Consider the following 20,371-nt stretch of genomic DNA (forward strand, 5'->3'; position numbering starts at 1 on the left):
TGTCCTGAATCTGCTAAAGAGGAAGTAAAGTCAGTTTCATTTTTCATGAGAAAAGTGGAAATGATAATAATCTTTTCTTCCCCAGCTGCTTCCCGTTTTTCCTATTTGCTGTATTTTGAGTTTTGGTTTGATTTATCTAAACCTGTTGTTAACAGAAGGATTCATATTTTCCTCAAACTTTCCATCTTAACATCTTAACGCTACTTCAGATATCTCAGTTCTACTTGCTTTCCTACTTAGATTACAAAATGAAAGAAACAAAAGAAACTTTTCTAAACCTATATTTAGTATTTCCCTTTGTAAATAGTAAAAGTAGGCCAGGTGCAATGGCTCACACCTATAATGCCAACACTATGGGAGGCCAAGGTGGGAAGATCGCTTGAGCCCAGGAGTTTGAGACCAGGCTGGGCAACATAGTGACACACACACACACAAGAAAGAGAGAGAGAGGAGAGGAGAGGAGAGGAGAGGAGGGGAGAGGAGGGGAGGGGAGGGGAGGGGAGGGGAGGGGAGGGGAGGAGAGGGAGAGAAAGAAAGAAAGAAAGAAAAGAAAAGAGAAGAGAAGAAAGAAAAGAAAAGAGAAGAAAGAAAGAAAGAAAGAAAAGAAAGGTAAATAATAAAAGTAAATATATGTTGCTTTTAAAACAGTCAAACCATATAGACAATGAAAAGCACAAAATGATAAGCAAACACTCCCTTCCCACTCTCAACTCAGTTCCACTTGCCAGGAATAACCTCTCAGGAAAAAAATAAAAATAATAATTGACTGAAGATTTCAAATCCACAGTATTCCAAATTAAAGTGCTGCATAACAGAGGAATGTTTTCTAAACTAACACCTCCATAAGCACAGGATGGATATAAATTATCAACACTCTTATGTATCTGGGTCTGTAGAGTAAAAAGTCAGAGGATCTCAAAGTCTTGCCAAGTCTTCTTCACTTCACTCAAACAGGGGGACCTGTTAATATCTCAGGACATAAGAGCTAGACTCAGACCAGAAGGCAGAGAACTTAAGTGACTATTGCTTTCACATTAACACCTATGTCGTGGAGCTAGAGGTGCTCAAAGCTACCCCCTGAAATGCCCGGCCCTCATCCCAACCTCCAGACAATAAGTTCCCTCTTTTTCTCTCCCTTTAGGAAGAAGACAAGCCTACTCTATACGTGTTCAATGCTGTAACTCAAGACACAATGCCAATAATGGAGAGCACTTCCCTTCTTGATAAAACAGTGTCTGATCTGAGAACACTGGTAACTCTGAGATGTGGCCTCCCTGTGAGTGTCTACTGTCTCCGAACCCCAAGGGGCCTGGAGATGTATGATTGCAACACCCTCAAGGACTACCAGACTGATATTGGTACTGCCCAGTATATTTGATATCAGCTACCATTTGGCACTAGGGTCCTTTGATACCAGATTTTGCAGCTTTTCAAGAGAAAATGGAAATCTAGGATTTTTATATACAATCTGTTAACTTTATTTACATATTCACTTTAAAACAGTTAATACATTTACATGGTTTAAATATCAGAAGTGAAAAAGGATGTGTAGTGGTAAGTTTCCCTCCCTCTCCTGGTCCTACAAGCACTTAGTTCCTTCTTCATGGGCAACCATTATTGTTTTGAAGATTTACAATCAAAACCATTTCCAAATCAAATCTGAACAAATGGAGGCATTATTTCTAAATGGAAACCTCTGTAAGTTCAGTGTGGATATGAATTATCAACATTTCATTCTTGGGTCTGGGTCTACAGACTAAGAAATAAGGAGGGTCTCATAGCCCTGTCATGTCTTGTTCTCAAAGCAGATTCATTAATAGCCTCAAGGTGGAAGAGCAAAACTCAGACCACTTCATCTTTTTCTCTTTCAAAATACACTTCGGGCATGTATAAATGCAAGTTCAAGTACATATTCTTTTTCCCTTTTTTAATGCAAGGCAGCATATGATACATGCTATTCTGAACCCTGCTTTGGGCATTTTCATCTTAAAATGTCACTGGTTATATTAAAATAATCTTTTTAACAATGTGACGCCAATGCTATACTGGCTGAAAGTATGCCTTAGTGGAATAGCATTTATCCCTGATACAAATGACAACCTCTCTCTAAATACTATACCTTGGCTGGGCATAGTGACTAGTGATTCATACCTGTAATGCTAGCACTTTTGGAGGCCAAGGGAGGGAGGAATCACTTGAGCTCAGTACTTCAAGACCAGCCTAGGCAACATAGTGAGATGCTTATCTGTACGAAAAAAAAAAAAAATAGCCGATGTGTTGGTGCACACCTGTAGTCTCAGCTGCTTGGGAGGCTGAGGTAGGAGGATCACTTGGACGAGGAGGTTAAGGCTGCAGTGGGCTGTGATCACACTATTGCACTCCAGCCTGGGTGATAGCGAGGCCCTGTTTCAGGAAACAAGAAAAAAATCTGTACTTCCAAGTCATGTCTACTATAGCCAAACATCAATAAGACAAAGAAAAAAGCTGTCAGATTTGTTTTAAGAATACTAAAAAATGATTGGACAGTACAGAGATGATTAACATGGCCCCTACCTGATGATGACACACAAGTTCATGAAGCATTTCACATTTTTAAAAAATGGTTGGAACCTTATAGAAATTATTACTTGAAGTAAATGAATCCTTGCTGACAATCAGCACATCCTTAGTTGACATTGTGTTATAACACTGCAGTGAAATTTGGGTTCTCCCAACATATACATAGGGCTTTGTAGGTATCCTTAGCTAAGCAGTTTTGCTTTATATAACTGCTAAATTTGCATTTATTGATACTTCTCCTGACTGTTATATTTGCTTAGCATTATTCTTTCCTGTTATTTTAAATTAAGGCTCTCAAAACTTTAACATAATTTTTTTCCCTGTTTTTGATCAGGGAAGTGAAGTTCTACAATTTCTCCTCAGAGTACTTTGCTATAATGCACATACCTGCTCTGCATGCTTGCTGGAAGCTGAACCCTGCCTAGAACATGATGGGGGCTTGCATAAGAAAGGGCACACAGTGGCATTTGTCCCCAAGCAACTGATAATCTAGTTATTTAATGAAGTACCAAAGGATGAAACAAAACTAGAATAAACTCTGGATGACTAGTCTTCAGGCCTATACTGCTCAGATTATAATGTGATGTTTTAAGCTGGAAGATAATTTGAATTGACCCAACCCCAACTTTTACAGACTTGAAAAAAAGTAAATCATCTGAATGATTAAATTACTTGCTCAGTGTGTGTCAAGGACAACATACCTACTCCTTAAAATGACCCTCTGGGAGTAGGAACTTTAGGAAATGAGGGTGTTCAGATATAAGGTTAAGGGTCTAAGCATGACCTGAGTAGGCTGCTTTGGCCATCATGAGAACACAGGGCATCAGAGGACCTCAAGGCGAAGGGCTCTTTGGCCTGCTTCATATGCTTCATACCTTTACCTAAAGCATAACTAGTATTCCTTAAGTAGCCAGCTCACCTTTTTTAAAACTAGAAAGCAAAAAGAGTCCTTGATCAGCTTCTTGTATAGGATCTCTCTTTCTTTTTTTTTTTTTTTTTTTTTTTTTTGAGACGGAGTCTCGCTCTGCCGCCCAGGCTGGAGTGCAGTGGCCGGGTCTCAGCTCACTGCAAGCTCCGCCTCCTGGGTTTACGCCATTCTCCTGCCTCAGCCTCCCAAGCAGCTGGGACTACAGGCGCCCGCCATGTCGCCCGGCTAGTTTTTTGTATTTTTTAGTAGAGACGGGGTTTCACCATGTTAGCCAGGATGGTCTCGATCTCCTGACCTCGTGATCCGCCCGTCTCGGCCTCCCAAAGTGCTGGGATTACAGGCTTGAGCCACCGCGCCCGGCCAGGATCTCTCTTTCTAGTCAATGAATCATCTCTGTTGCTATCAGGAGTTGAACCTTGGCCCCTTTTCCAGAGGCAGTGGAAAATCAGAAGGGTTTGGAGAAGCAGTCATGTTCAGGTTGAAAATCAAAGATTTAAGTAGCTCAATTAATCACTGCTCATAAAAACATTTACAAAGCTGCCTCTGCACTCTGGGTGTTTTTACAATAAAGTGATAGAAATGAGACATGTATACACACTCAGTTAAAATCCAGTAAGTCAGTTCAATGCAGGCTGAAGGCATGTAGGGAAGGCATTCTGGAGAAAGTGGGGCTGGAACACACAAAGATGTGGGAACTATGGATCATCTGAGAGGAGGAAGGGAAGACATTCCAGGGACGGACAGAAAGCAGGAGACTGTTCTGGAGAGTGGAGGAGCCTTCCTGAGAGCACTAGCAAACACAGCTGAGGGCAGAAGGAGGAGGATCTTAAGGTGAGGGAACACAGCTCACACTTGCTGTGGCTGCAGCCAGAGCCCTGCACCTTCTGGAACAGGAGTGTTTTTTGTTTTGTTGTTGTTGTTGTTTGTTTTTGACTCGCAGTCATGCTCTTGTTGCCAGGCTGAAGTGCAGTGGCATGACTTCAGCTCACTGCAACCTCCACCTCCCGGGTTCAAGCGATTCCCCTGCTTCCGCCTCCTGAGTAGCTGGGACTATAGGCATGTACCACCACTCCCAGCTAATTTTTTGTATTTTAGTAGAGACGAGGTTTCACCATGTTGGCCGGGATGGTCTCCATCTCCTGACCTTGTGATCCGCCTGCCTTGGACTCCCAAAGTGCTGGGATTACAGGCATAAGCCATTGCACCAGCCTAGAACAGGAGTGTTCTAGGAGAGGTTTGATCTGGTAGCAAGCAATATGAAATATAGAAAGGAGTGAGGAAAGCCTGCAGGCAGGGTGATACAATAACTGGTATGTTCAATAATCCCAGTATTAATTAATTCCATTAGCAGTGGAAGAGACAAATCTGAGAAACATAGAAGGCAGAACAGGACAGAACATCATGCTAGATCACTTTTTTTTTGAGACAGGGTCTCACTCCATCACCCAGGCTAGAGTGCAGTGGCACAACCTCAGCTCACTGCAACCGCTGCCTCCTGGATTTCAGCGATTCTCTCACCTCAGCCTCCCGAGTAGCTGGGACTACAGGCGCATCCCACTATGCCTGGCTAATTTGTGTGTGTGTGTGCATTTTTAATACAGACAGGGTTTCACTATGTTGGCCAGGCTGGTCTCAAACTCCTGGCCTCAAGTGATCCACCCACCTTGGCCTCCCAAAGTGCTAGGATTACAGGAGTGAGCTAACATGCCTGGACCTAGATCACATTTAGGTAGAGGAAAGAATCAAAGTTCTCACACTAGGACAGTGGTGGGGAAATTGAGGAAAGGAGCTATGTTCTGGGTTTTAAGCTTTAGATATGAGGAAACTCAGAGAGTACTTTTTAAAAAAATGTTACTCAGCTGGCCAGTTAGTGGCAAAGCTGTAAGTACAACTGAAGTCTTCTAATTCCCCTTCACTGCAAACATGGAGTTAGTGCTTGACTGATGGTTTGGGTTAGCAGATACTAATCCTGCCCATGTAGGTGGAGGCTGAGCCCTGTGAAGGGTGCATTCCTCAGAGAGTAAATATAGAGGGGAGCGTCTTAAGGGCCAATGGGTGGCACTCAGGACATGCTGAGGTCAGGGCAAGCACACAGAAGAGTCAGAAAACGAGACATGGAAAGCTGTCAGAGTCAGGAGGAGAACTGGAACTTTGTATGCAACAGATGATGAGACTGTTTTCAAGATGCTGGTAAAGGTCTAAAGCAATTCTGAGATTAAAAAAGAAAAAAAAAAGCTTTGGATTTGCTTTAAAGATCTTTGGTGGACTCAGAGAGAGCAGCTTTAATAAAGGAGATGGAGAAAGAAAGATTTCAGGGATTAAGAAGAAGATAAGTAATGATGGGATAAGGGAATTCTGGTGGTAGAACATCTAATGACTAACTTATCATAAATCTATCATGATAAATATATCTTAATTTGTGTGATTTTGTGACTTGAAGCTTAGTGGCACATCACATAGGTCCAATACATACATATACATGCAGACATACACACGCACACACACACCTAGTCTTACATCAACCTATATGGTATCAGGTGTTCATTTTAGCCCGGCCTCTAGCTCTGAAATCTCTGCCCTGGCTTTTGCTTTCCCCTTGCTGATCTACATGCTTATCTGCTTGTTATTCTGTTTTTACTTCACATATATTCATAAACTGTCATTCATTCTTTCTGAAACAAGGAGTACCTAAACAAATGAGTGAATGAATTAATGCCTTTTCTTTACAGATGATACCAATTGGTACTCTTCACCATAAACACCTCGTAGAATGTATTCATGGCTGCCTGCGCACATGGCACCTGAGAAACCATTCCAGGAGCAGGGTTGTGTCAGCTCAGATCCTGAAATCTGAGCTGGCTCCAGGGTCTTTTTACCAACCTTTAGGCTCATGGAGACCTATGGTGCCATTTTAATTCCTTTTATTGATGAGAAAACTGAAGTTCAGAGAAGTTAAGTGATCTGATCAAGGTCACACTGCTAACAAATGATAATCATACACCCAGGATCGGGTTCTTTCTAACAATTTATACTGCCAAACCAGTATGCCTTTATTGATGACCTTTAAGTTCTAATCAATGTTTTATTTTATTTCTTCCATCAGAGGAAGCTCAAACCAGAGAAACAATTTCCAAATTCAGGAAGAAAAGGTCCAAATCAGACAGGCATACATTGACTCCTGGGGTATGAATGAAGAATCCAGAAACTTGGGAGTCAGGGGCCACATGTGGAGAGGTTGAGGATGATTGCCTAAATAGGCACTGTTGCTGCCATCTGCTGTCCTGTGTGACCTGGGCATAGTAGATAAGTTTGCAAGCACAGAATGGACAGATTCAGGTTTTGAAAGTTAACACAGTTTTGTGGGTCCTCTTTTAAAAAATCCAAAACTATGACAAGAACATTAGAAGGCTCTATAGAAGACAGCAAGGGGCCCTAAAGCTTATTAGTTTTCCTCTCTCTTCAGTAATAGGTTTTAGTTGTATTTTCTGGAGCAATATAGCATTTTTCAAGTAAATTTCTATTTCCCAACAGAATTCCTAAGCTTATGAAGGAATTTAATATCTGACAAAGAGGGCATTACAAAGCAACAGGGGTGAAAGGATAATCTAATAAACAGTGCTGGCTGACTTGCTTAGAAATTCTCTGGATATTCAAAAGTTGAGCATTATCAGGACTGTTTCAATGCAAGGAACTGAATTTATGGTTATAACACCTGTAATATTTGCTACTAGACAGGGAATTAAAATGAAACAAAATACAGGGCCTGATGGAGGTGCCCCATCAATGTTAAGGAGATTCAAATCGTACAGTCTCCTCTGTAGTTTCAGAATCAGGTCTCATTTAGCAGTAGGCAGGAGGGCTAGAGAGAGCTGAGACTCTGAGGGTAGGCAACAATCTGGAGAACAGGTAAGCCAGGAAAATCCCATCTATAGACATCTAGCAGTGGAAGGTTAGCCTCAAATAAGTCCTTCTGGTGGAAGTCCTGGAAAAGGCAAGTCAGTCTGCAGCTGTCAGTTGGTAAGGCCAAGGAAGGCAGAGGGTGACCCTCTCAGGGAGATCCAGCAGGGACCTGGTGAGTGAACCATAGCACCAAGGTAGTGAATGAATGAATGAATGAATGACACAAGAGGCAGGAAACTAGATAAGGTGATGTTGACATCAGAGGCTCTGATAACATGTGATAGAAATCTAACCCCAGAGATTAGGTTTAGAGTAAGAAATTCAGAAATGGAACCTTAGTCTTAAAACCCAAAAGGTGGGGTAGAATATTGGGATTCACGACATAGGGCACAAAGTGGGGACTTGCTCAGGAGGAACAGAAGTGACAAGAATATCTGACCAGGATGAACAGGAACACTGACTTCCTACCAACCCTCTGAGTTACTGGCCTACATCTTTTTATTTTAGTTTTTGTAGAGATGGGGTCTCGCTGTGTTGCTCAGGCTGGTAAACTCCTGGCCTCAAGCAATCCTCCCACCCAAAGTGCTGGGAATACAGGTGTGAGCCACTGCACTGGGCCCCTGGTCGAAATCTTAATAAATTCCCTCCTACAGGAATTGTTCTGTGGACCTGGGGCTGGCTGGTCCTTCAGATGAAGACTGTGTAGCCTCAGCGGTGGAGGACTAAGGAGGCTGGGGTACGGGGCCAGGCTAAAGCTTTCTACTGCTCATTTGGGAGTGATTTTCACAATAAACTAAAAACATAGATCATTTCAGCAGGAGATAAAACAAATGCACTTGGAGCGGTGTTTAAAGTCCTTCGTTTCCAGTCCATGAGAATTAAACATTTTATGAGAAGGTTTAAGTACAGCAAGAAGCTTTAGAGAAAATTAATCTATTGTAGGAACTATGGTCCATATTTTGGAAAATGTTTATCAAGGTATTCCTACAGAATAGCTGTAGGACCACTACTTTATGTCTACAGAATAATTCCAGAATTCTCCAGCAAGGAGAGTAAACTCTCCTAGCTGAGGCCCAAGTGATGAGGATCGAGGCAGGTGAGGGGGATAAGGGTAGTTTAACGCAGGTCAGGCCTATAAGTAAACAAGTATGTAAATAGGAATCAATTCACAAAGAATAGCAAGTCCAAGGTCAAGAAATCCAAACCAGAGTAAGGAGTAACAGAGGAAGAGCCCCATTTCAAGATTGCAGGTTATAACATAGAATGTCCAGTAAGGGAGGGACTGGCAGGGAGATATCCTTTGTTGTGTGTGTGCAGAGAGGAAGCAAGAAGGAAAAGAGAGGGGAAGCAGAAAGGAAATAATCAGAAAGGCAACTGAAAGGGGGAAACTCTCTAGGCATTAGAAAGAATCCTAAAGACAAATTCCAGGGAATTCTGAAAATTCCCTGCTGGCTGAGAAGCCTCAGGCAAGTCACCTATCTCTGAACCTCAGCTTCCAAGTCTATAAAAGGGGGCTGCCGAGTGGGTTGGTCTTTTAAGATCTATCTTCACCACTCTGTGATTCTAAGATTACCGGTGTTCTGAAATCTCAGCCAACAAAGATAAGCACAGTTCAGAAACCACCAAGACCAGAAACAGCCTGGTGTGCACAGGGAAGTGCAGGCCAGCCTGCCCGGTTAGGAGGGCAGAGCATGGCCAGAAGAAGTTTGGGAGTCCAGCAGAACTTCATTCAACAAATACTTACTGAGCGTCCACCACAAGCCAGGCACCACTGTGGAAAGCAGGCACTGTGGAAAGCAGGCACAGTGGCAGTGTCCCTACCCTCCTGAAGCTTGGATCTCAGTGGAGGAGGTAAATACCATCAAGCAAACAGAAAAATTTCTCATTTTAAGCAGAGATTAAGAGCTACGAAGTAAAAGAAGGCAGGAAAATGGAATAAATGATGCAGTAAACTGATGGGAGGCTATTTAGATAGCTGGTCAGGAAAGAAGACAACATTGAGCGGAGGCCTGAATAAAGAAGCGGAGGCTGCGGGGAGCATCTCAAACTAGATTTAGGTGAAAGATTATCTAGGTCTGAAATAGGGCAGCGCTGGTTGAGATGGAGGCAAGGAGTTGAGATGTTCTTCAATATTGATCAGGTAAACTTGTCAGGCCTAAGCAACTGTTCAGATGTAGGACATGAAAAAAATGGGAAGGATGTTAGGTGCGGTGGCTCACACCTGTAATCCCAGCACTGTGGGAGGCCAAGGCAGATGGATCATTTGAGGTTAAGAGTTCAAGACAAGCCTGACCAACATGGTGAAACTCCTTGTCTACTAAACATACAAAAAAAATTAGCTGGGCATGGTGGCCTGTAATCCTAGCTACTTGAGAGGCTGAGGCAGGAGAATCACTTGGGCGACAAAGCAAGACTCCGTCTCAAAAAAAAAGGAAGGATGAAGAAAAACTCTCTAATATATGGCTTAGGTAGCAAAATAGATGTACCACTCACTGAGCAAAAAAAAAAAAAAAAAAATGTAGGAGAAAAAGCAGATTGGGTGAAAGATAATGAGTGGTACTCTGGAATGACGGGGTTGTAGTGCAATCCCTCCATTGGTAATATCGCCAGCAGAGGGAGTCTGGAGCTAGAGCAGAGGCTGGGCTGGAGATTGGGACTTGGGAATGAGTGGCACTTGGGTGGTCAATGAAGCCATCATCGCCACTAAGATTGACAATTAATCAGACATCAAGTATTTAGGGAGCACCTACCAGGTGCCAGGCTATATGGCAAGTCCTGAAGGAATTTTCTTCTTAATGGGAGCATGAAAAAAAAAAAAAAAATCTCCAAGCAAATAAAATGATTCCAAGTACTGATGACAGAGGCAATAAAGAAGTTAAAGTCATGAGATACAAAGTAATGAAGGTGAGGAGGTAGTGATGGCAGATCTTGCTTTAGCTATGGTTGAAGTGAAAGATGAATAAAAAGGACACAGTCCTGTGAAAATCTAGATGAAGATCCTTTCAAGCAAAAAATTGTAAGTCATTAGGTCCTGAGATGGGAGTAGACTTGGTGTGAGGACAGGTGAAAGGTCAAGGTGGCCATAATAAATGAATGAGGCAGAGAGAGCTAGGTTGGACCACACAGGGAGAAGGCTGGGTTTAATCCCCAGGGAAACGTGTGTAAATTGAGAAGAGCAGAAGCCCGAGGAAAGATCCCTGGAAAACACCAGCCTGAAGGATAAAGGGAATGTGGTATCACAGGAAGGGTAGACTTCGGAGGAGCCAGTGATAAGTTCTCCAGCAGCAGTGAATTACTTTTATGTTTGTAACAGAGAATAGCTCAAGTTTCATAAAGGATAGAACAAGCAAATTAGCTGGTGAGCATCATTCAACTCCCTCACAGCCTGGAGCCTTCATAAGCTAAAGGCCCCAGAAGACCATTTGTCCTGCCACAGATTCCTTAGTTTCCTCTTCCAATATAACAACTTTGGTTTACTTGCTAATGTATACAGCAGCATTCAATCAATCTCCACAAGGCTGTTTTAAGATAGCTGCAAAAAAATATTTCAGCGCTATATGCAATCATTGAGCAGATGAGAAAATGGTCATGCACAGATACTAAACAGCTTTTCCAAGTCCCAATAATGGCCTATGCTAAAAATAGCACCCCTGTCTCCTTGTTTCAAGGTCATTTTTCATTTTACATCTAGCTTATGCCTCTGTTTGGGGAAAGCTATCATTAGAAGTTTTATGGATTCCCAAACCACACTGCTAGACTGGAACCATAAACCATCTCTCTTGATCCACAGGCACAACACTTCGCCTGGATGTCTGGGATGGATGGAAGGAATTTCTGATGGGTTGTCTCCTTGGACAAAAACTTAAAGTCCAACGCTACTTATCAAAAGAAGGACCAGTACTCAAGTATGAGAAATTAATGTTAAATTAACTTAGCAAGTGCTGTAATTTTTTACTAAACTTCCATCAGACCTTAAGCCTGCAGTTCACTCACTCTACAGCTGGGGTGCTGCTCTATGCCAGTTCCACTTAGCATATCTCAACCAAATATTACTATTACATATTTGCTGGAACAAAACAGCAGGGATGCCATCAGGACTGACAGTCTTGCGATTTAGATAGACTTTCCTCAGGAAATACTAACTATAGTTAACCTTTGAACAATGCAGGGGTTATGGATGCCAACTCCCCACACAGTTGAAAATTCCCATATAACTTTCGACTTCCCCAAAACTTCGCTACTAATAGCCTACAATTGACCAGAAGTCTTACTGATAACATAGTCAATTAACACATGTTGTGTATATGTATTATATACAATATTCTTACAATAAAGTAAGCTACAGAAAAGAAAATATTAAGAAAATCATAAGGAAAAGAAAATATATTTCCTAGTCATTAAGTGGATGTGGATCATTATAAAGGTCTTCAATCTTCAGGTTGAATAAGGCTGGAGGGGAGAAAGAGGAGAAGGGTTTGTCTTGCTGTCTCAGGTGTGGCAGAGGTGGAAGAAAATCCCCAAACTGAACCTCCACAGTTCAAACTCATATTGTTCAAAGGTCAACTGTGATTAAATCGGTGACTTTGATTTGGTTTAGATATGAGACTTTCAGCAATATTTTTCAAGGCTATCAGAACACATACGGACAGTCCACAACTTACGATGGTTCAACTTAGATTGTTCAACTTACAATGGTGTGAAAGTGGTGTTAATTCAGTAGAAACTAAACTTCCAGTGCCCATACAACCATTCTTTTTCATTTTCAGTACAGCATTAAATAAATTACAGGTAATAGTCAACAGTTTATTATAAAATAGGCTTTGTGTTAGATGATTTTGCCCAACTGTATGCTAATTAAGGTGGGGTAGACTAAGATTTGATGTTCAGTAGATTAGGTGTATTAAATGCATTTTAGACTTATGATACTTTCAACATATGATGGTTTTTATCAGGACATAACCCTATCATAAGTCAAAGGGCATCTATATCTTGTAAGTGGTCAGACTTAAAAGCTCCTTGTATTTCCCTATGCTTGATATTTTTCCTGAGGATTTAATGTTTATAAAAAAAGACGACCACTTCAAGGAAACTATTTACATGTGCATAATAGGATAATGTGCATAAGCAGGATCTGTGCAGTTTAACCTGTATATCACCATATGCCTTTTCCAAAAACATTTTAAGGTAAAAGTTAAGAAGAAATAAACATTCAGCTAGAATATTTCATGAGCATTTAGTGTAACTACACTTGTTTGTTTGCTGATTTTCTAAACACCCCTCCCCACTTGTTTCACTCATTTAGGTATCAGAAAAGGGTAGCCCTGTACATTGCTGCTTTTTGTGGGTACATTGAACTCACTGAATGGGCCCTGAAGCAGGGTGCGCGGCCCCACGAGGCAGTCGGTGTTCACCCCTATCGAGCATGGTGCCAAGAAGCCCTTCATGCAGATGTCTCTAAATGCCCCATTCATGTAGCCGCAGAAGCAGGCCAACTGTTGATTCTGAAGGCCTTTGTCAACTGCAGCGTGCTGTGCCTGGAATGCAAAAATGCAGCAGGACAAACTCCCCTGACCATTGTGTTCAAACACAAGCATAAAGACTGTGTATTATATTTGCTCAGTAAAATGTGGTCCACAGTTTCTTTTCCGAAAATTTCAGTCCCAATGAGGATTTATATTAAAATAAAACAATGGATTCTCAGAGCTCAGAGTCACAGTCTTCATAAAAGCCAGTTTTGTGGAGCAAGGGTCTTTGGGGCAAAAGTTGGAGACACTGTGATGGTGGATGGTTTTACCAAACCAAAAATGACCTCCAAGAGCTGGCATAAGGCTGGGAACAGTGACTCACAAAGCATCTTGCTCAAGCTACCATCTCTCAGCAAACAAACTGCAAGTAGCAAACCTGTGAGTCCTTTGGCAATTTCACAGCTGGACACAAGAGAACAAGCCCTCAAATTTCATCCACTGGTGAATGCAAGTACATTCTCTGAATTACAAAAACATCAACAACAAAATCAGAAAAAAATTACTGCCACAGCTAGGAAAAAAGAAAAGCTCATAAAAAACACATATCTTCCCCAAGTCCCCCTCCCTCCAGTTTCAAGAGTGGGATATTCACATCCATCGTTTTTCTATGCAACACCCAGTGCTGACTTTTTACTGAAGTCCTCCTTCTCATCTTTCTCAGAGCACAGTGGGAAGACTCCAAGGGAGAATGCAATCTACTGCTTAGCTGTGGCAAGGTAACATTCTCCCCTTAAACATACAAAGGGCAAACCTTTTATAAGGCAGGTCCAGGATAAGGAATGGTCCATAATGCCCTACTATGCCACTGAAAGTAATACAAGTTGTTCCAATGCATCAATACCCAGCTTCAAGGACCTCATCTTAGCTTCATGACTAGGACAAAATGAACTAATATTATTGGCCAATCCAATCTGTGCAGTACTTTACTCCTCAAACTTTCAGGAGGGAAAGAAATACAGTAGAAAGCATTGTATCAATTCTCAAGGTCCCTTACTGCTGCTGCTGCTGCTTTTATTTTTCCTTTTTGTTTGAGACAAGGTCTCGCTCTGTTGCCCAGGCTGGAGTGCAGTGGTGCTATCACAGCTCACTGCATGCTTGAATTCCTAGGCTCAAGCAATTCTGCCACCTCAGCCTTCCAAGTAGCTGGGACTACAGGCACATGCCACTATATCTGGTTGATTTTTTTTTTCCTGTGGAGACGGGGACTCACCATGTTGCCCAGGTTGGTCTCAAACTCCTGGGCTCAAGCGATCCTCCCACCTTGGCCTCCCAAAGCGCTGGGATTACAGGCATGAAACATTGTGCCTAGCCTGCTAATGCTTCTTCTTTTTCCTCCTCTTCAACTTCTTTCTCTTCCTCTTCTTCTTCTAAAGCTAATAAAAAATTAATTGTAATTAGAGGGGAACGAGAGAAAACTGAAATATGGGAGGGAGACATCAAAAGTGTCATAGAAAACTAGATGGTAACAAAAATGGGAGGAAAGAAAGGAACACATTAATGACAAATTGAATGATTAAAGACTTGAATTGACTTACTAGGCAAGATGCACAGGTGGGGTGAGATCTGTATTGGATAGGGTGCTAGAACTGACATTAATATTTACAGTGAGTTAAAAGGTAATCCGTAGCACATCTAAAGAGATAAGAAAGTGTATCAGAATTAGACGTTTCAGGTACACAACTCCCTGATTAGAGTTTAGATCCCATCCATTACTTATGAGGTATTATTTGATGCAAATATTACAGTTAGAAATATAGATTTATGAGTGACTTTTCCCCTTACTCAACATAATGAGAAGGAAAGAAAAAACAAGGCTAGAAGGCTAGATTGTTTTACTTGCTTTTCTGTACTGGTCTTTAACTCAGCTCAACTTTATTTCAATTAAGTTGTTGCCACCTTGTGGTGAGAGTAATTTGGGCTGTAAAATGCAAAATTCAATATCCAACACAGTGAGGTTGACAATAGAAGAAGACACTTAATAGCTTAGTAGCCTCAATCTTTGTAATTTGTGAGATATCTCTGACTAGAATGACTAGAATGTATCACCAAAAATTCTAGAAATATACTAGAAAAATTATTAATTGAAAAAACTGCATAGTCCATCTTAAAATAAGGCTATAAACAAGAAAGGAAATATTGATTTGTTTTATCAACAGATACATGCTAAAAATGAGTTTATCAGTACGTGTTTACTATAGCCCAGTGCTGTGCCCAGCAGAATGGAAATGTGCATGAAAAAGCATGTGTTTTTAAGCTCTGTGTGTGGAGGGGGTGCCGTTTCTATGAGAAAAGCTGATGGTGTCTTGTGTAGAGTGCTTTCTTGGGGAGGAATTGAGTTATGAAACATATAGTAAAATCCATAAGGACCACTAATCTCACATATATGGCTTGTTGAATTTTTATGTTTTCATATATCCATTTAAGCACTACTCAGATCAGATGCAAACTACTTCCAGCGCCCCCAAAAATTTCCTTCATGCCCCTTGCCAGTCATGATCCTTCCCAGATGTAACTATTATTCTCATCTCTATCACCAAATATTACTTTAGCCTGTTCTTGAACTTCATATAAGGGGCACATATGGCATATACCTTTTATATTTTGCTTTTTTTGTTCAACACATTGCCTGTAAGATTCATCAATATTTTTGCATGTATTGATTGTTCTTATTTCTATGTAGTATTCCATTTGTATACAGTATTCCATATCCTAATTTATTTATCTATTTTCCTATTATAGGCATTTAAATTGTTTCTAATTTAGGGGCTACTTTGAATAAAAATGCACAATTATTCTTGCATATGAGGTTTGGTGGATATTTGCATTCACTTCTCTTGATTCTATACCAAGGAACAGAATTGCTGGGTCATAGGATAAATTTATGTTTAGCTTTAGTAAACATTTCTAAACACTTTTTAAAAGAGACTACCAGTGTGCCTTTTTTTTTTTTTTTTTTTTTGGTAGCTATATTGCATAAGGATTGGAGTTATTAAGGAGTGGCAATTTCAAGGTCAAGAAAGAAATTGCTAGAGAAAACATTTTGTTAAAGAAAGGGTTATTCTGTGAAGGAAAGAGAGAGAGGAAAGAAGGAAAGAGAGAGAGAAAGAGAAAGAAAGAAAGAAAGAAAGAAAAAGAAAGAAAGAAAGAAAGAAAGAAAGAAAGAAAGAAAGAAAAAGAAAGAAAGAAAGAAGAAAGAAGGAAGGAAGGAAGGAAGGAAGGAAGGAAAGAGAGGGAAGAAGAAAGAAGGAAGGAAGGGAGGGAGGGAGGGAGGAAAGGGGAGGGAAGGAGGGAGGAAAGGAAAGGAAGGAAAGGAGGAAGGGATTAGTGCAGAAGGGAGACGCACAGGGAGAGTGGTGGTCAGTCTGACTGCACGCTTACTCTGGCAATGTTACCCCTAGCAAACCCTCTTTCCATTTCTCATTTCCCAATATTTTTCTCTTTCCTGTATTCACACCTTCCACTTCCCATCCATTTCTGCCCCCTTTCCACTGAATCTCTCCCAGGATCTGTTCCACCTTCCTCTGTTGGTGGGCTGTGGAAAGGAAGGAGAGATCTATAATCTCATGCCACTGCAGTCTTCTTGATCGAGTTCAAGTTCCTCATAGAAGTCACAAAAGCACTTACATCTGCCTGAAGTAGACAGTCAAGGCAGGCAGTCAGGTGGTCTGAGCACTCCTCTAAATGACCAGAGCAGCTCTTGTACCACAAAGACGCAAACATGAGGAATGGACGGACACTATCTTGATGGCTACATGCACCATCACCAAGCTAGTGTCATAGCCAAGAAATGGGGAAGAACCTAACGTTCATGATGCTGACCCAGGGATCAGGTGGGTAAAGTGACCATCAGATGTTCCTGTTTTACAGAAAGGGGAGTCTCCCGAACCAGACAAGTCATCTGGCATCATGTGAAAGTACTTGCTGGACCCCATGTCATTCAGGAATTCCTACCTTTAGATTCATAAAACTAAACTTCTCGGGGTTGACCCCAAGATGGCATTGATGCAGTTAGCACAGATCAAGTGCTAATGTGGGTTTGGGTTGGTGAGTGAATGTGACTGGTGTAGACAGTCACTGAGGCCAGAAGGTCACATAGAGTCTCATTCCTCAGCCTAGAAGTCAGTGTAGGCTTTACACAGGTCAAAGAATACCTGTAAGGTGTATTTAGAAAAATAGCCTTCCTTATTGCTTATTGTCCAATTTCATAGAGGTTTATGTGACCTGGGAGTCCAGTTAAGTAAAGATTCAAATGTAGGGGATTGGTCCAGAAAGCTGAGAGTTTGAGTGGACTGAGAATAGATGATAATCTCAAATGCTATGAGCTTTGATGGGCTCTTGTACTCTGGATACAAGTATAGCTCTTTGTTTTTATTCTTTATTTTAAAAGGCATGTGTTATATGTTTTAATCACCTTTTGTATCTCCAGCACATAGAATAGTGCTTGCCATAGAGTAAGTGCTCAATATGCATCTTTTTCTTAAGTTAAACAGTTTTTGAATCAATGCAGAAAAGTCAGGTTTCAAATGCCAGGGAGAGAATCAGGATAGGCCTGAGCCTAGGAAGAACAAGGATATGCATCAGAACAGGGAGAGGACTTCAGATTAACTCTGGTGGGATATGGGGAAAGGCTGAAAGTGCCTGAGTGATTTCCTTAAGACTTAATACCTATTTTTATGGGCAACATGGATGGGTTAACCCTGTTTAGAGGGCACAGAAAGACACAACCATTGAGGTAAAACAAGAAGTTAATCTAGAACAAAGAAGTTGAATCAGGCAGACATGGACCTGGTTTAAATGTTGGAAACACTATGGTATTTTATACAGGGTTACTCCTAATAGATTGAGTGAAAGACTTTTAAAAATACCAGACTTTGCCAGACAACATGGGCAGAGGTGAGGTAAAGGATCCAGGCAGAGCTAGTAACATGGTCAAAGGCACTGTTTTGTGAAAGAGCAAGCAAGAAATTTAGTTTTCAGGAAAGTAGGATTTGCAAAAGGCATTGTAGGCAATAAGGAAAAACTATCTGGAGATACGACTGGCAAAGTAGACTGCTTCTACACTAAGAAGCATCTGTGTGACCAAGTGAAGAGTTTGCTTCTTCTTTCCCCTTCCATAGAGTAGGAGGTAGGTGGGAAGCTCACGGAAGTTCTTTTTCGTGAAGTAAGTCACATAATCAGTTTTTGTTTGTTTTTGAAGACAAATCTGATAGAGATGTATGGAAGACTCATTGGAAAGATGTGGAAAGACTATAGTAAAGTTAGGAAACTGCAATAAGAGAAATAAGAGAAAATAAAGACCTGGACTAGAACAACAGTAGTTAGGGAAAAGAGAAAAGGCCAAATACAAGACATATTTCTGGGGAATAATCTACAAAATTTGGTCACTGACTGGGTGTGGAAATAGAGAAAGAAGGAATTTAGTTTTGTTTCTAGCTTTGGAGAGAGTGAGGATAGCAAAATCGAAGTGTTAGAACAAGGAAACAGAAGTGGGACAAGTTTAGGAAGAAGATAAAAGATATGTTAAATTAGAAGTGTCTATGGGATAAATATTTTTATTTGGTAATTGGAGATATGCAACTTTCAAGAAAGGTCAAGCTTTAGGAGTCATGGATAAAAGAATTGAAATAGTGAGTAAATGAGGACTCCTAGGAGGAGGGTGTAGAAAGAGAGAACCAAGGATAGAATCTTGGAGGACCCCAACATTTAAGGGGATGTAAAACACCTCTGTATTAAATCACATTTGCATCCTACCAAGTAAGAGTAATCGTATTCAAATTTGCAAGTCTTTATTAGTATATAGCCAGAGAATAACCATCATAAAACATTAAGTTCCTTTGCATTTTAGTTAAAGGCTATCAAAATACCTAATATCTTTTCAATTAAAAAATCCTCATGTGTGTTTGTAGGGGTAGAAAGTGGAGAAAGGAGAAGAGGTCAGGGAATATGTGATATATAGGAATATCTAGAGAGGAGAGAGAAAAAGTTTCAACTCAGAGAATTCTACATGATACTGAGTGGTTTTCTGTTTCTGTTTCTAGTTGTGGATTCTAAGTTTTTAGCATTGCCTTGGGAAAATATAATTTCCACTGCATCACAGGGAACTTGTTTTAGAAAGATTACTGTTTCTATTTCACATCTACCTACGTGACAAGACAAACTAGCCCTAGCTACAAAATCAACCTGAAGATTTCCATCCTTTTTCAGCTATGTATGCAGATAAGATCAGACCTTCTTCTCATAAATGATATCTTGTTTTCTTGCAGTGCCTTTAAAGAGAAACGATGGCTTCAGCAGTTACAAATAGCAAGAGTCCTGGCCAAAAAGAGCATTTCTAACTTGACCACCCGAGGAGGTCTGACAGCATATGAAAACTCTCTAGAAATTGTGCTTTGAAAAATCATGACAACCTCGGTTTGGACAAAGACCTGATCAAACAGAATGTCCAGTTCTAATGTTAACATTTATAATAACAGTTCTAATGTTGCCATCTCTAGTAACAGTTATAATGTCACATAACTTTTAATAGGATATTTAACACCATGTTTTCTTGGACTTCATCATGCTAACTGAAAATTTAGTGCTATTGTTGTATAAAGAATATGAGGAAGAATTCAGAAGAAACTGAGAATAGTAGTTATCCACAAAATAGGGAAGCTGAGACAGTGGAAAACAAGGAAGTGAGAATTTTTACATTTTCTTTTTTTGTTTTTCTTTTTTTTCTTTTTTTAAGTGTTTTGGTTTTTTAAGTCATATTAATGTAGAACATATTTTTAAATAAATAAAATTTTTAAATTCTATATAAGGAAAATTCTTAAGAAAGTTAACAAATACCATCCAGGTCTAATGCTGATCTCAGACATCTTTTGAATTCTGCTAAAACATTGCTTCCAATTAATTTTTTAAAATTGAGTTAAAATTTACATGCAGTGAATTGCATGAATCTTAACTTTAAGATTCAATGGGTTTGAAAAATATCCCAGTCAAAACAGAACATTTTTGCTACCCCAGGAAGTTCCTTCAAGCTCCTAAGTCAATCCCAACTTCTTTAGGTAACTGCTATTTTGATTTCTATCTCCATAGATGAGATTTTCAAATCATCGGTATCATGTAGTTGTTCACTTTTGTGTCTGGGTTATTTTGCTCAACTTAATGTTTTAAGATTCATTTACATTACTGCATGTATAAGTAGCACATTCCTTTTTTTTTTTCTTTTTCTTTTTTTTTTTTTTTTGAGACAGAGTTTTACTCTGTTGTCCAGGCTGGAGTGCAGTGGCACGATCTTGGCTCACTGTAACCTCCGCCTCCCAGATTTAAGCAATTCTCTGGCCTCAGCCTACTGAGTAGCTGGGATTACAAGTGTGTGTCACCATGCCCAGCTAATTTTCATATTTTTAGTACAGACGGAGTTTCACCATGTTGGCCAGGCTGGTCTCGAACTCCTAACCTCAACTGATCCACC

The 20,371-nt window shown here is 40.5% G+C and overlaps 1 protein-coding gene and 1 non-coding gene across 3 annotated transcripts in view; both read left to right on the forward strand.

Moving 5' to 3' along the window:
• ANKUB1 (ankyrin repeat and ubiquitin domain containing 1) overlaps positions 1 to 19,682 on the forward strand; it is a 30,752-nt gene extending 11,070 nt beyond the window's left edge. Inside the window, exons 3-6 of one of the 2 annotated variants that reach the window (XM_033212342.1) lie at positions 1,142 to 1,358; positions 11,178 to 11,292; positions 12,690 to 13,628; positions 19,176 to 19,682. In XM_033212342.1, the coding sequence (XP_033068233.1) occupies positions 1,142 to 1,358; positions 11,178 to 11,292; positions 12,690 to 13,628; positions 19,176 to 19,305 (1,401 nt within the window). In that variant the 3' untranslated portion in view covers positions 19,306 to 19,682. The remainder of the gene's footprint in view (positions 1 to 1,141; positions 1,359 to 11,177; positions 11,293 to 12,689; positions 13,629 to 19,175) is intronic. The other variant, XM_033212343.1, reaches the window with a different exon arrangement.
• LOC117084636 lies at positions 2,492 to 2,594 on the forward strand. Its single transcript, XR_004437557.1, has one exon. It is a non-coding gene; the product is annotated as a U6 spliceosomal RNA (small nuclear RNA).
• Positions 19,683 to 20,371: the final 689 nt, after the last annotated feature.

This window comes from Trachypithecus francoisi, unplaced genomic scaffold (genome assembly GCF_009764315.1).
Source record: "Trachypithecus francoisi isolate TF-2019V2 unplaced genomic scaffold, Tfra_2.0 Lachesis_group0, whole genome shotgun sequence".
NCBI lineage: Eukaryota > Metazoa > Chordata > Mammalia > Primates > Cercopithecidae > Trachypithecus > Trachypithecus francoisi.